The sequence below is a fragment of the Castor canadensis genome, chromosome 5 (assembly GCF_047511655.1).
Source record: "Castor canadensis chromosome 5, mCasCan1.hap1v2, whole genome shotgun sequence".
In the NCBI taxonomy this organism is placed as follows: Eukaryota; Metazoa; Chordata; class Mammalia; order Rodentia; family Castoridae; genus Castor; species Castor canadensis.
The window spans coordinates 70,621,104-70,637,737 of record NC_133390.1 but is presented as its reverse complement, the minus strand read 5'-3'; the positions used below and the strand labels follow the sequence as shown (position 1 = coordinate 70,637,737).

General features: G+C 36.0%; 1 protein-coding gene across 1 annotated transcript in view; it reads right to left on the bottom strand.

Moving 5' to 3' along the window:
• Slc49a4 (solute carrier family 49 member 4) overlaps positions 1 to 16,634 on the bottom strand; it is a 77,904-nt gene that overhangs the window by 24,268 nt on the left and 37,002 nt on the right. Inside the window, exons 4-5 of the mRNA XM_074073286.1 lie at positions 16,047 to 16,176; positions 6,686 to 6,794 (exon numbers count right to left, since the gene is read on the bottom strand). Coding sequence (XP_073929387.1) covers positions 6,686 to 6,794; positions 16,047 to 16,176 — 239 coding nt within the window. The remainder of the gene's footprint in view (positions 1 to 6,685; positions 6,795 to 16,046; positions 16,177 to 16,634) is intronic.

Sequence of the window (16,634 nt, the reverse complement as noted above, 5' to 3'; positions counted from 1 at the left end):
ATGGAACCATGTAAGTAAGCTCTTGTAAATGGAGTGAGCAGAAGTGAGGTGTACCACCTAGGTTAGAACCTGGAATATAGCTGTATCCCTCTTCCATGTTCTCTTTCCTTTTTCATCATCTGTACACTGGATGTGGTCACCTAGCTGTCCCCATGCATGTATTGACGAGCTCCAGAAGCACTACAATGTAGAAGTAGCTTAGGTCTCTAAATCAGCATGAAGAAAAGAGAAGTCTAGATTGTGGCCAATTGTCCTGGATCATTATGCACACTGTCCTAGCCTGCTATCTGAAATGAGAAATTCAGAATTTGAGGAGTCTAAATAATACAATAATTTCATGCAATATTTGCTGCCAGAAGCAAACATAATTGCTGTCTGGGGAAGGAATACCCTGAAGCTTATATTGTCTCTAGTTTTTCATACCATTGACATTGGGGCAAGAAGACTCTTCTGCAGGACAAATCCTCTCACTGCAGGGCATTTACTATCCATTGTTCATGTCTTACTTAATGCTAATAGGCCCACTGTGAGAGGGTCCTGTGCCAGGCTAAGGAACACTATACATTTGGCTGTACTGATACTGTTCTTTTCAGGGCAGGTTGTACTTTTCTGGTTCCTTTGTTCATGATACTCACTTTAGTTAATAAAATTTTACCCAGTAATTAATCAGACATTTTCTTTGCTTTAATTTTTTTTTTTTGCTTTTATTTAATTTAACACCACTTTAATACCTGGTATGATTCACGGACTCTATATCTCCCAGTTTGTGGAGAGAAAGGAAGGGCTTCTTAGGTTTTACAACACAAAGCATAGATATGCAAAATCAGCATAATTTAAATTGGTAGTATACTTTTCCTTATCAGAATTGAGCACATCTGGAATATTTGCCATCCAGAAAAACAGGTCAGAAAACTAAAGGAAGGCTTTCTTTTTATGGTGTGCTAATGTTGGTGCCCTCCCAAAATTCATGTGTTGGAACTTAATCCCCAATGTCACAGTATGAAAAGATGAGACCTTTAGGAGGTGATGAAATCATGAGCTGGGATTCATGCCCTTTCTACAAGGCAGATGCTTTGTCCTTCCTGCCATGTGAGGAGGCAAGAAGGCACTATCTTTTACCTTTGTTTTTTTTTTTCCTTCATTTCTCTTTTTTTCTTTTTTATCGTACTGGGGTTTGAACTCAGGGCCTTATGCTTGCTAGGCAGGCACTTCACCATTCAAGCCATGCCCCTTCCCCCCAACCCTAGAAAGTGCTGTCCTGAAGTAGAGTGAGCCCTAACCAGACACTGACTCTGCTGGCAACTTCATTTTTGGACTCCTCCAGCTTCCAAAACCGTGAGAAATAAAGTTCTGATATTACAAATTCCATAGTCTAAGGTATTTTGTTATAGCATGGACAAAGGCAGACATACTAGGTAGTTTGGATTAGTATTCTGGTTGAGAACTAGAAAATCTGAGGGAAATCTATCTGAAGTCAACAGAGAACCCACAAGGCAATTCAGAATTATGGAACCATGATCTAGGATGGGAAGGAAACCCAGGGAAATAAGTCTCGAATTTGGAGGAAATTTTCCTTTAGGGTTATCTTCTGATTTTGGAAAATATAGCTAAGATGCTAAGAAGTTATTAATAATCTCATGCACCTAGGGGACAACATGAGTTTGGGCTTGCTGAGGGGTGAGGTGGCCTTGTAAAAACCTTAGACTTTAATTGGGAACTCCCAAGGACTATACCCTAAGAGTAGGGAAACTGCAAATAGAACATCATTCCAAGGAATGGAAGTCCAGTATTAAATGATCTCAATCCCTGAAACTAGGTTAAGGAGATCCCTAGACTCTGGCCAGACAAAAACCAACAAATTTTCTTAGGAGGAAGACAACATCATCTTGAAGCTAATTATCTCTACAACTTTTCGTATACAATGTCTAGCACTCAACCAAAAATCACTGAACATGTTAAAGACATAAGAAAATATGACTGAATACCCAAAACACACACAGAACTACAGGGTGCCTAGATGAGATGGAATTTGAGATACAGACTTTAGGTAACTATTTTGAATAGATCAAAAACAGGTAAGATCAAGAATTTCTATAATAGAATTATAAACAGAACCAAATAAGAATTATAAGTTAAAAATACACCAACTACAATGAGCTCCCAGATTAATCTTTTGGTGGCACTGGGATTTGAACTCAGGGTCTTGCACTTCCTAGGCAGGTGCTCTACCACTCAGTCACACTCCCAGCCCTTTCTGCTGTAGTTCTTTTTCAGGTATGGTTTGGTGTTTTTGCCCAAGCCAGTCTGGACCATGATCCTCTTACTTACGTCTCCTGTAGCTGGGATGATAGGCATGTGCCAGTACATCCAGCTTTTCTGTTGAGATGGAATCTTGCCAACTTTTTTCCCAGGCTGGCCTCCAACTGTGATCCTCCCAATCTTTGCCTCCTGAGTAGCTGGGATTACAGATGTGAGCCACTGTGACTGGCTCATAGATGAATCTAATAGCATATTAGAGCTGAAAACTGAAATAGTGAATTGGAAAAATGCTAGACAACATGTTCTGTGTCTTAAAGCACAGAAAAGAATGGTAAATTCAGAAAAGAGAGTAAGAGACATAGGGAATACAGTGTAAAGTTATAACATATGTACTTAATAGTCCCCAAAAGAAAAACTAGAGAAAATGGAACATATGTTTTGCAGAGATAACTGGCTAAGAATTTCCAAAAACTGAAGAGACACATCAAACTCTAGATTCAAGGAGTCCTAGACCTCAAATAGAGTAACTTTAGAGAGAGCTAACCACCTAGCAAATGTCATAGCAAAAATCACTGGAGCCAATGACAAATAGAAAATCTTAAAAGCAGTCAGCTTGTAATTTTGAGAGTTGGCCTCTCAACTGAAGCTATAGAAATAGAATGATATTTTCAAAGAACAAAAAGGAAATATCTTTTGGTACAGCAGATGTGTACAACAAACAAACAAAAAACACTAAAAGGTATTCTGTAGACAGAAGAAATATGCTCACAGATGAAAGATCAAAGCTAAAGGAGGGAATGATGAGTAAGAAAATGAGTAATTATGGATGATTATAAATGAATAACAAAAAAGTCTTATATGGGTAAAATATATGATAATAGCACAAAAGAGGACAGAGTGTTAAACAAAGTTAAAGGGTCCTAGGGACCTTGAACTCTTCTGGAGAAGGTAACAGTTCTAATTTATAATAGATGTTCATAAATAAGTATGCATTCTGTATTTTCTAGGATAACCACTATATAGTAAGTGATTAAAACTATCAAGCTAATAGATGGGGAACCATAGAATAAAAAAAAAATTTAAAGGGCTGGCAGAGTGGCTCAAGTGGTAGAACACTCGCTTAGCAAGTGTGAGGCCGTGAGTTCAAACCCCAGAACCACCCCCCAAAAAATTTAAGGAATGGGGGATGTAGCTCAATGGTCCTGGTTCAATCCCCGGCACTGTAAAAACAAATGAACAACAACAACAAAAAAAACGACTCACTCAGAAGATGGTAAGAAGAGATAGAGAATAGATTATGCTGAACAAAATGAAAACCAATAGTAAGATGGTTGATCTAGACCCAAATTTATCAGTAATTACATTAAATATAAATAGACTATATGTTCCAACTAAAACACAAAGGTTACCAGACTAGTTTAAAGAAAAAAAAATGCTGCTTATAAAATGTTGCAGCTAAAGAAGTGTGAAAGTAAAACAAAAAAAAAATGTAAAGATATGTATCATGCAAACACCAACCAAAAGAAAGTTGGTATAACAAACAGGTTTGCAAAACACATTACTAGAAATAAAGAATATTTCATGCTAATGAAAGGTTTAATTCACTAGTTAGATAAGCCAATTCTAGATTCATGTGCACCTAATTACATAGGTCTTAGGCCATATAAAGCAAACACTGGCAGAAATAAAAGGCAGAAATAGACAAATTCATTATTGTGCAGGATTTTGATATACCTTTCTCAGTCACTGATAGAACAAGCCAACAAAAATGAACAAAGAGCACATATGAATATAATAAAAAAAGAAAAAAATGAACAAAGATACAAAAAAGATCTTATAATTCTGTGGGCCACATAATTAACAGAATTGATCTAATTGACATACATAAAACACTATATCCAAGAATTATAGAATGTAATTAACCATATAGTAGGTCAAAATATTTGAAAATACTGAAATTAAACTGGAGGCTCAAGTGGAAAAGTGCCTGCCTGGCAAGAACAAGGCTCTGAGTTCAAACCCTCGAACCACCACCACCACCATGAAAAGAAAAAACAAAAAAAGTACCTGAGCCTGAAAACACTGAAATCAAAGCATGTATCCTATGACCACATCTATGCAACATAGTTAGGAAAAAAAGAATCAAAGAATTTTCAAAGTTTGTAGATTAAGCCATTTCCTTGTAAACAACCCATGGTTTAAAGAACAAATCACTATGGACACTAGAAAATATTTTAAGTTGAATAATAATTAAAGTTCTACTTAATAAAACTTATGGGATGAAGTGAAAGCTGTGTTTAAAAAAGAAAGTTATAGCCAAGTGCCAGTGGCTCAGCCTGCAATCCTAGCTACTCAGGAGGCAGTCAGTGTTCAGGAGGATCTCAGTTTGAAGCCAGCCTGGGCAACAGTTTGGGAGACCCTATCTATAAAAACCTATCACAAGAAAGGATTGGTGGAGTGTCTCAAGTGGTAGAGCACTGTTTAGCAAGTGTGAGGCCCAGTTCAAATCCCAGTACTACAAAAAAAAAAAAAAAAAAAGAAAAAGTTAAAGCTTTAAAATGCATAATTTAGAAACAAAAAGCAAAGCTAAAAATCAAGGATCTTTGGTAGAGTTAATATCAAAAAGTTAGAAAAAGGAAAGCATAACAACTCTTTCCCAAAAAGCAGAAGAAAAATGTAAAAATAAAAACAGGAATCAATGAAATAGAAAAGAAATGATAAGAAGCCACTGGTAAAGTTGTTCAAGCAAAATATAGATAACCAGTATCTTGAATGACTTACCCTGGGGACCTAATAAAATCATAAAATGATAAATACTATTAAGTACTTCTTGCCAATAAATTAAAAAATTGAGAGATAAATCCTAGAAATGTATAAATTACCAAAATTGACATAAGATTAAATAGGAAATTTTGGAACTATTAGAGTAATTGGACCTATATTTAAAAATTTTTAACAATAACAACAATAAAAATACTATATAACTTAATCAGTGAGTTCTATCAAATATTTGGGGGAAAACAAAAGATCAAAACCACCAATCTTAGAAAAAAAAAAAGGAGTATTTTCTAAGTTGCTTTTTGAGACCAGTAAAACCTTGACACTAAAATTGAAAATAGGGAAGATGAGCAGAAACTAAAATTGAAAATAGGGAAGATGAGAGGGAGTGTTTCTCCACTCCCTCAATCTCCAAACTGTCTCCTGTGCAGATTTTTGTCAGAGCTTTGTGTTGGCTTTGTTTAGGTACACAGATCTAACTAGAGTAGGCCTTACTTTGTCTGCCTAGTGCATGGTCCTTGGTCCATTAGTTTGGCTTTTCTGGTGTCTCAGCAGGAGCCCAAGGCATCAGGATATTGGCTGGGCCAGAACTCCAAGACACTGACCTCTGCTATCTTTGTTCTGCTTTCAACCCTTTAGCAGACTCCCAGTTAAGTCTCTAGCAGTTTTGCCCTTTGTATGTGCAGACCATTTCTCACTCTAAACTCACTGGGGTAGGGACCTCACACAATCCTTTGGAGAGCCTCCTTCTGCACAGCTCTCTACAACTCCATAGGAAAAAGGCAGCCAAATAAGGGACAAGAGATCTGAGCAGGTATGTTACCAAAAAGAATATTCAAATACCTAATTAATACTTGAAAAGATACCACAGGTGTCACGCACAGCTATTAGCATGTCTAAAACACACATAACCAAGTACTAGGAATGAGGTGGAGTGATGAGAAATGTCACACGTTGCTGGTAGGACTGAAAATGGATACAATCACTTTGGACAAGCTTGGCATTATCTATCAAAGTAGCATTACATTAATAACCAGCAATTCCATTCCTAGAACTATGTAAGAGAGGCATCAAAGGCCATGTATGAGAACATTCACATGGTACTGCTTATGAAATAAAAATGGTAAATGAGTCAAATGTTCAGCAAAAGGAGAATGGACAAAATGTTTATTCATAAAATAGAATATTCTATCACACCAGTATGTTGAATTTCTTCCTTTTGCCCCTCTAGATGTTTCTCTATCTTCCTACCATGCTATCTGGAAGTAAAGAGAAGGAACTAATGGCATCAACCAGGGTGAAATAGTTGTTTTTAAAGAAATGAGATACCCTTATTTTGAGAAGACAGAAAGTGGATGTTAGGAATAGCTATATTTGAAGATGGGTTCATAAACTCCTTCATGAAGTATGAAACAGGGATAAATGAGTCAACAAAATAACATTTTTCTGTTCTGTTTACCAGCATCATTAATAGTACTCAAAGAAATGCAAAATTCATGTATCAAATCAAGTTTTTAACTGTCCCATAGGAATTTTCCAAAGGAAAGTGTTTTACAAAGTCCTTGAAGCTAAAACCAAGAACATGTAACCAGTATTTATAAGTTAAATGAACTGACATACCTACAACATGTAAGTACATAATACTTACTTGGCTGACATGCACTGGTGTTAAAATTAAGTCTAGAACTCCAGACCAGCCAGCAAATACACCAAGTGGTATAGCATATGCTAGAGCAATCATCAAAAACCTCAAGTTGCTGTAAAAGAGAAGAACATTATTACAAATTAAAAAACTAGCATTTAAACTCTTACTCATGAATAATTTAAGTCATCTGGAAGCTGGAGCACCAAAGTAGAAAATATGTGTCAGTTTATTAGTAAATTTATATTTCTTTATTTAATTTTTATAAGAATAATCTTTTGCTTATATTACTTAAAATTGCCAATGTATGCTGTATTATATTTAATGTTTACTTAATTACCAGCATTATTACATGCAATGAGTAGACAGTAAGATCAGTTTAAAAAAACTCTCTTATCTGAAAGGATAAACTACTATTTTTCCTTTTAATACTAAGGTAAAGAAAAAAAACCAAGGATTAAAAAGAAATGGATAGTTTGCTAGCTTTTAAATTTTTAGGCAGTAGCTTTCATTTTTGTTTTATTATTAAAGTTTGTACTGAAAAATATTTCAATAGGCAATATAATTCAATGGCTCGAAATTGAAAAGTTATAAAAATTCAGAGGAAAAATCTCCCAGTCTATTTTCTGCTTCCTACAAATACCAATGTTATCAATCTCTTGGGTAACTGCCCCAAATACATTATAAATACACAAGCCAATGCAATGTGTAGACACACACACACTGCTTTTTTTGCAACACTGGTTTAGGACAGTGTTTTAGGCTGTGGGGCAGCACACAACTGTAGTGCCAGCACTTGAGAGGCTGCGGCAGAATGCTGAGTTCCAGAATAGCCTGGGCTACATAGTGAGACCCTATCTTTAAAAAAAAAAAGTGCTCTTGAAAATGTATATTTTCTCTAACCCTTTATACAAATGTTAGATTACAATCATTTGCTGAGCCTTGCTTATTTCTTTTAGTGCTGGGTATCAAACCCAGGACCTCACCCATGCTAGGCAAGCGCTTTACCACTAAGCCACATCCCCAGCTCCTAAGCCTTGCTTTTCAAACATTTCTTAGAGCTTTTTTCCATAATCAATACATAAAGAGCTTCAATTTTTCTTACGGCTGTGCATTCCACTATGTTGGCGTGTCAAATTTATTTAACCATATATGTAATTTTGATCTTTTATTTATTTTTTTGTGGTACTGGGGCTTGAACTCAGGGCCTTGTGCTTGCTAGGCAGGCACTCTACCACTTGAGCTGCTCAGTAGCCCTAATTTTGATCTTTTGCTCTTACAAAGTCATTTCATATATATGCTAGTACACCTATACATGCAATTAACAAGTCAAAGAGTTCAAGTATTTGTGATTTTAATAGATACTGCTAACTGTCCTCTACAGAAACTGTATCTCTACATACCTGTCAAAATGGCTAAAATAAAAACAGCAACACCACCAAAGTCTCATAAAGATGCACAGAAAGTTGATGACCCATACATTGTTCACAGAAATGAAAAATGGTACAGCCATTCTGGAAAATGGCTTGGCATTTTTTTTTGTTGTTTTTTTTTTAACTATGCTACTACCATACAGTTCAGCAATTGTACTCCTCGACATTTATCCCAGAGAAATGAAAACTTACATTCAGACAAAAACTTACATGCAAATGTTTTTAGTAAGTTCTCCCCAACCCCTACCCAGAAACAACCAGGTATCATTTAACAAGTGATTAGTAAAATATGGCATGATGTACCATGGAATACTACTCAGCAATACAAAGGAATGAACTAGTGACAACACACAACAACATGGATGACTCTGGAGAATTATAGTGAGTAAAACAAGGGCCAAAATTTTATGTATCATATAACACCATTCATATAACTTTCTTGAAATGACAAAATCATAGTTAACAGAAATCAGACTAGTGTTTTCCAGGAATTAAAGGGCAGAGTGGCAGAGGAAGGCACTCTTGACTATGAAAGGGCATACAGAAGGCACCCTGGTGATGGAGACGTTCTGTATGTGGGCAGTATCAACATCAGTGCACTGGTGGTGATACTGTACTGTATATTTGCAGGATGTCATCACTGGGGGAACTGCTCATGTTATCACTCTGTGTTATTTCTGACATTACACGTAAATCTACCACTACCTCAAAATAAAAAATTTAATTTAAAAAATGTAATGAAAATTAGATACCACTCAAAAAATATTTTGTTTCCAAAATAGCTTTTTGAAAAACTGCAAGTATCTATGAATAAAGCAGGAAAGTCAGACCTCTATGGGGAGGTAACCTAATTAAGGGTACAGAGACAACCTAAATAGATGGAGTCAGGCCACACTATCAATTCACCACACATTAATCTATAAATTCAATGCAATCACAACTAAACCCCCAGTTGTACTTTTCTTTCTAGAAACTCAAGAAATATGCTCTAATATTTACATGGAAGAAGAAATGTTTTTAAAAAAGCTAAGTCACTCTTTAAACACCCTTGTCCTATCAGAATAAAGATAAACTGCATGGCCAGAATAATAAAAACAGTGTTGCATTAGCTCAAGAACAAAACAGCAATGAAGAAGAATAGAAAGTAAGACCCAGAAATTCAATATATGACAAAGATGGCGCGGAAAATCAAAGTGCAAAGGATGTTCAGTAAATGGTGCTAGCTCATTTTATGGAGGGAAGAAACCTCCTTCTGTATCACTGGTTAGCACTATATATTAAGATGCCTAATCTCAATATATGCTCTGTATCATGTATTGTGCTCTGTATCACACAGCGTGATATTGTTCTCTAGCAATCTTTTGGTGAAAAACAAAACAAAAAAGTTAATTTTTAATGAATCTGTTGGCAATAACGGTGCCGATAGGTTTCGGTTTTTATTGCACACTTAAGCTTCTGTTTCCCAGGGTCACGGTCCTGCCTCAAGTCTAGCTTGAATTCTCCTTCTGCCCCAACCTCCAATCAGCATGAACCATAAGATCCTAACCAATCAGATCATGCCGAGTCTCACTGAGGGGTATTTAAGCCCCTGCCTCCCACTCCCCCTTCTGTCTCGGCTCTCTCCCTCTCCCACCCAGCAATAAAGAATCTCTTGGCCAGATCACTCCTCTCTGCGTGGTCACTTTAGGGCCTACAGAATCCATGTACAAAATTATCAGGCAGATGACAGACTGGGAGTATATGTTTGAAAAATTTTAAACGAACAAGGGTTTACATCTAAAAAGTATAAATCATTAAGAAAAAGCAATTATCCTTTTTTAAAATTATCATATTATGTTGTGCTGGGGGTACATTGTGACATTTCAAAAGTTCTTACACTATATTGTAGTCTAATTCATCCCCTCCATCATTCTCTTTCATTCTCTCTTCCCCATGCTGGAACAGTTTCAACCAGTCTCATTTTCCCATTTTCGTACATGAGTACATGATATTTCTACTACATTCACCCTCCTATACCCTCTCCTTATATCCTCCCCCCTCACACTGGTACCAACCCCTAGACAGGACCTGTTTTACCTTCTTGTTTTCTGTTTTTGAAAAAAAAATTATTTATGATATCTATACAGAGTGTTTCATTGTGACATTTCCATGTATATATGTATTAAAACCCAAATTGGTTCATCACCTCTATTTTTCTCCTTTCTACCTTAGTGCCTTTCTTTTTAAATTATTAGTATTATTGTTGTGCTTGGGGTACACTGTGACATTTACAAAAGTTCTTACAATATATCATAGTTGAGTTCACCTCCTCCATCATTCTCTTTTATCCCCCATCTCCCCAATTCTGGAATAGTCCCCTTCTTATGGTGATTTCGATAGGTATAAAAATTCTAAATTCATTTTTATATAGAAAATGCATTAGTCATATTTGCCTTCTTAACTTCCTTCTTTTACCCTCCCTTGCAACTATCCTTAAGAACTGGGCAGAAGCAGTTGGGCACAGTGGCTCATGCCTGTAAATCCCAGCTGCTCTGGAGGTGGAGATCAAGAGGATCACAGTTCAAGGTCAGCCTGGGCAAAAAGTAAGTGAGACTCCCTCATCCCAACAAAAAAGCTAGGTGTGTTGGTGCGCACCTGTCATCTCAGCTACATGGGAGCATTAAGTGGGAACACTGTGGTCCAGGCCAGCTCGGGCAAAAGCATGAGACCCTACCCGAAAAACAACTCAAGCAAAAAAGAGCTAGGGTCATGGATGCAGTGGCAGAGCACCTGCCTAAAGTGTGAGGCCCTAAGTTCAAACCCTAGAACCGCAAAAAAAAAAAAAAAAAAAAAATTAGGAAGAAGCCATAAACAGGAATTTACAGTAGATGTAAAGGCTAACAATCACATAATCAGAATCCGAAGCCTATTAGTCACATAATGTAAGTTGAACAAAAGACATATTAAAAGATTTTTTTTTTTGGTCAGTACTGGGGTTTGAACTCAGGGCCTCTAGCCTGCCATGTTCTATCACTTGAGTCACACCCCCAACTCAAAGATGGACAATTCTGAAAGCAATCTGGCAACACTTGACAAATTAAGCTTAGATTACTTCATGACCAAGCAATCCTGTTACAGGATCTATTTTCTTAGGTCTATGGTGGCATATGTGAGGTGTGTCACTAGAGTGGTGTTTTTGACAGTAATGAATTGGAGGCAATGGGGGTACACAATGGGATGGGTAGATAAAATGTGAGAGATTAATACTGTAGAGCATGAAGAGTTAGGTGTACATACAGCAACATGGATGCATCTTGAAGACAAAGTGCTAACATCACAAAATGAGCGCTCTCCAGACATCAAATGCCTCCCGGTAGAAGAATATGGCCTTACCCATGAAGTAGTCTCACAAAACACAACACAATACAAACAAAACACAACACAACACAAAACAAAAAAAGCAAAAAGAAAACCTGAATTAGAACACAGCTTTTGCTAGCAATTTATAGCAAATGCTAAGGATAGAGGAACATGTCAACCTCCACAAGGAGACGATCAACAAATTCACACCTTGGAGATAAAAGAACTGGCTCAACAAATAAATTACAACGAGAAAAGAGAGAAATAGAAAGGAAACACAGATTATAAGGCATTTGAGCTAAATGCAATGTGTGATCCTAATCTGATCTTGATTCAAACAAACTTAAAAAGAACTTATGAGACAACAGAAAATTTAAACTCTGTTCTGGTTTGCTTTTTGCAGTACTGGGGTTGAACTCAGGACCTGGCACTTGCTAGGCAGGTGCTTTATCACTTGAGTCACTCAGTCAGCTAAGCTCTGGTTTCATATTAGTAAACTGTTGTTCAGTTGTGAGGTAAGATAATGACACTATAATTATGCTAAAAAGAGTCCTTAAGTACTTGGGAGGCTGAGGCAGGACTGCAAGCTTGAGGCTAGCTTGAGCTACATAGCAAGACTGTTTCAAAAAAAAAAAAAAGGCCCTATATGTTTAACATATGCTGTATAATATATTGAAATATTTTTGGACAAAATGATCTGTCCTCTGGGATATGCTTCATGATACAAGGAGGGAAGAAGGTGGAGCATAAATAAAACAAGACTGACTGGACATTGTTAACATTGGGCTATGGAGATATTAAGAGTTATTTTATTCTACCTTACTATTATTGGAACATTCCAAAAGGAAGGTTTAAAAAAAACCACACATAATGCTTACTGAAAAAAGTCAAGCAAATGATGTGTGTGTGTGTGTGTGTGTATGTGTGTGTGTGTGTGTATATATATGTGGAAGAAATGATTATATATAAATTTAACATAGATCCATGAAAAATACTATACATATTGCAAAAGCAAAGAGACAAAGAAATACACATAGAAAGCTTTGAGAATAGACCTAGAAAGGGGAGAAGATTAGGCAATATAAACAAAAGAATGAATTAAAAAAAATAAATAAATGCGTTCATGGGCCCTGAAGTAAGCAGTTATGTTCTACCCAACTCTCCACTCTTGAAGTCTAAAAGGCAACACAATAAGAGTCATCATCAAACACGACATCAATACATAAAGAAAAAGAAATATCTGCATGAGGTTACATGGGTTAGAAGCATATTTGAGAAGGGAAACAAATAGATAGGAGATAAGTAATAGTGGTGAAAACCTTGGAGCATAATCACTGATGTTTTTTGCTCAGACAACGTAATTAGAATTTAGAAGAGGCAACTGTTCTGTTGTTCTGATTAATCCAGGAAGTAATGATTTCAGGAGTTCTTTGCAAGACCAGAGAAAATTATATTTAGGCTAGGGGAATGTGGCACAGCAGGCTCACAGAACTCCCTGAAGGGCCAAGGGTAGAGTGGGCCATCCTAAAGTAAAGAGACCAACACAGGAAGAGACCAAGGAATATTAGGTGGTGGGTGGTAAAAACAAAGAAACAAAGAAACAAAAAACAGACTGTTTACAGAGGAGAAAATTATTATATTTATGGTTTAAATACAGATTGAAGGTCTTGATTCTCAGGTAATTAGAAGTAAACACTGGGTATATGGTGGTCGGAGTAATACTGAAAGTTACTCTTTTTCATGTCAAAACAATCTTATATGTAACTCCTTAGCTTAAAGTACTTTAATGACTCCTATTTCCCACAGAACAGTACAGAATTACTAGTGTGGCAAAATAAATATGACTCCAATCTACATCTCAAGCTTTATCTAACCAGAGACAGCTAACTTCTTCTGGCTTTGCATGGAGAAAATTTTAACCAAATAGAACTTTTAAAAGCTATCATTTTAAACTGTCATGTTACAAATGTGTGCCACTGGCAGGGGGGAGAAATGACCCAAACAATGTACGCACATGTGAATAAATGAATTAAAAAAACCCAAAAAACAAACAAATGTGTGCCACTTAGCTAATATTTTTCTTCATTTATTATGTGGAAGGTGTGTAGAGAAGTGGTTTTCAAAAACTTCATACTATACCCGAGTAGGAAATTTATTTTTATTTTGTGGCTTTTGTATATACTAAAATAAAAGTCTCACAAAATATGTATCCTCAATATGTGTGGCATAACAATATTTTATAGTCTGTTTTATTTCATCCCACTTTGTTTTTTAAAAAATGGTGATCATGCCGGGTGCCACTGACTTACACCTGCAATCCCAGCTATTTGGGAGGCTGATATCAGGAGAATTGAGGTTCTAGGCCAGCCTAGGCAAAAAGTTTGTGAGAACCTATCTCAATGGAAAAAAAGGTGGGTGCAGTGGTGCACAACTGTCATCTCAGCTATGGTGGGAACTGTAAAACAGGAGGATCAAAGATCATGATCCCAGCTGCCCTGGGTAAAAATAAGTAGAGCAGAAAGGGCTGAAGGTGTGGCTGAAGTGGTAGAACACCTGCCTAGCAAGCACAAAGCCCTCACTTCAAACCCCAGCACTGTCAAAAAAAAAAAAAATGGTGGTCAGCATTACTATATTATTACATTGTGTGAAATATGGCTAGTGTAGTAAGGAACTGAATTTTTAATTTTATCTCATCCTAACTAATTTAAAAACAGAAGCAGTGCAAAGTCCTTTTCTATGAAACTTTGTTTTTGGCAGCACTGCATCTTACTTTAATAATTACAGAGTACATGATGTCACTCTAGCGTGTATACCACCAGGACATGTGTTTCCTCATTACAACTCATCACTGATCTTCCTGGTGTCAGTGAACTCGTTTGGTTTTAATTCTTTCTTTCTATATACTGATATAACTTGTAATTTGTTCATTTGAATACTTCGTGTAGAGAAAAATAAGAGACTGGAATAAAAAAGGCATGTAGTGAGTTTCACAATGAATGACAGTTACAATTTGCCTCAGCAGAGCAAAGTAAAATGTATGCTGTGAAAAAAAAATAGGTTATTTAAGTGGTAGTATTAAAAGACATTTCTTCTTAACAGTCAAAAAAGTATCAAGAAAATTAGTTGCTGAAAATCAAATTAAGAGTCCAACAAATATCCTAAAACAATTTTTAAAGGTGTGAACTTATGACTTTGGGCAGCTAAAAAATAGTCTGGATTCTTGCAGAAAAAGCAAACCACTTTTAGATGGAGAAATGGTGAAATAAATGGCTATTTTAGCTATGGAAGTTTGTTAAAAATTATGTTGAAAAGACTAAAAACTGTCATTTTATAGAAGTGACAGGTTTTCAACTAAGCCCCAAACAACTGTGTACAAAATGCAAGACCTTTCCTATAAAATCAAAGGTCTGCTGATTCAAAATTTGAAAACGCAATTATTTATTGTTAATTTTAAATAAATTATATATGGGAAATATCATTCAATGAATACTTTTCAACTGTAGACTTAACGAAATATAAATACATATCAACTATTTCCAATGAAAATTTAGTGTCTAAGTTGAAATGTGTTGTAAGGGTAAGATATACAGTGGATATTAAAGATTTATACAAACATAAGAATACAAAATACCTGATTAATAATTTTAATTTGATTACATGCTAAGATAATGCTTTAGATATATTAGGTTGAATAAAATATGCTACTAAAATTAATTTTTCTGGTTTCTTTTTATATTTCTTCATGAGGCTACTAAAAGATTTAAGATTACATATGTGACTTGAATTACACTACTACCTAACAGGAACGTAACAGAAGATATGAAGACATAGTTCTCCCTACATGGAATTTACCATGTGGGGGTGGGAAGATAAGAAAAGAGCTAACCACAGAGAGCTGATGAGTCAATAAAACCTCATTACAACTAACTGGGAAAAATTCAACTGCACATCACAATTGGCAGTGATGTTCTAAACCTCCAAGAGCAAATTTAGTCCTGGAGCATTAGAGCCTTCAAGGGTAGAATTTAATCTCACTACATTTAAGTTAAGTCAGTAAAATAAAGTAATGAAATAAAATAATCACTAAGTTTCTCAAACTATGATGCTATGGGTGGTACATGAGATGGTTTTAGGTGATGTGTAAATAGTATTTTATTTACTTTGTATTGACTACTCTCTATTTATTTTGATATTCATTAACAAATACATAATGAATAAAATAATCTGCATGTTAGGAAAATATAAGATACACTTAAAACCCATAATTTCTCAGATACTATTGTGGGGTGTAAGTTTAAGTTTCTATATAAAAGAAAATTAAAATTTACAAGGAAAATAAGAGATTTAATTTTTAAAATATTAAGTAAATAACAGTATAGATGGTATGCAGATAAGGCAAAAATTATAGAGGTTTTGGTTTTGGATGATTTTTCAAGGTAGATTTCTGATAGGATATCAAAATATTAGTCTCTTATCAATTAGCTACAACTTGACTGATGGTTGCTGAGAAGTTCCTATCTCAAGTTATCTTTAAAAGGGTGGAATTATATCAAGCCTAGGCACACAGTGCCATGACCTCAGTGCAGTGTATTTACCTCAACAATCTGCAAAAGCTGCGCGGGTAGCCCAGCCGCTGGCTGGCTGCAGCAACGCTGGGAGGAAGCGGAGGCCGGGGTGGGAAATAAGCCAGTGTTGCAGAGAATATTAAGCAGACAGCTCCAAATTCTGAAGGGAAAAAAGTAAAGTGTTAACCAATGACAAAAAAAATTGAATATGTGACATATTTATTACATAACTCATGTTTACTGAGCATGAACTAAGTCCTAGATATACAAAAATAAGCAAAATATAGTACATGATAGCCAAGATAGCTCAGTCTAGTGAGAAAAACAGGTATGTACAGAGATCAATTTCAGGAGCCAAATATACACTTGGCTTGGGCCAAGTGTGGTGGTACACTCCTGTAATCCCAGCTAATAGGAAGGCAGAGGCTGGCCTGGGCAAAAGCATGAGACCCTAACTAAAAAAAACTAAAAGAGTGAAAAGACTGGGAGCATGGCTCAAGTGTCAGAGTGCCTGCCGAGCAGCAGTAAACAACTATTACTCCATGAAGAAAACATTTAAACCCACAGTGCCTTATGGTAAAAAAGGATTCTGAAACAGGTCTAGGATGAGTGTCTAAT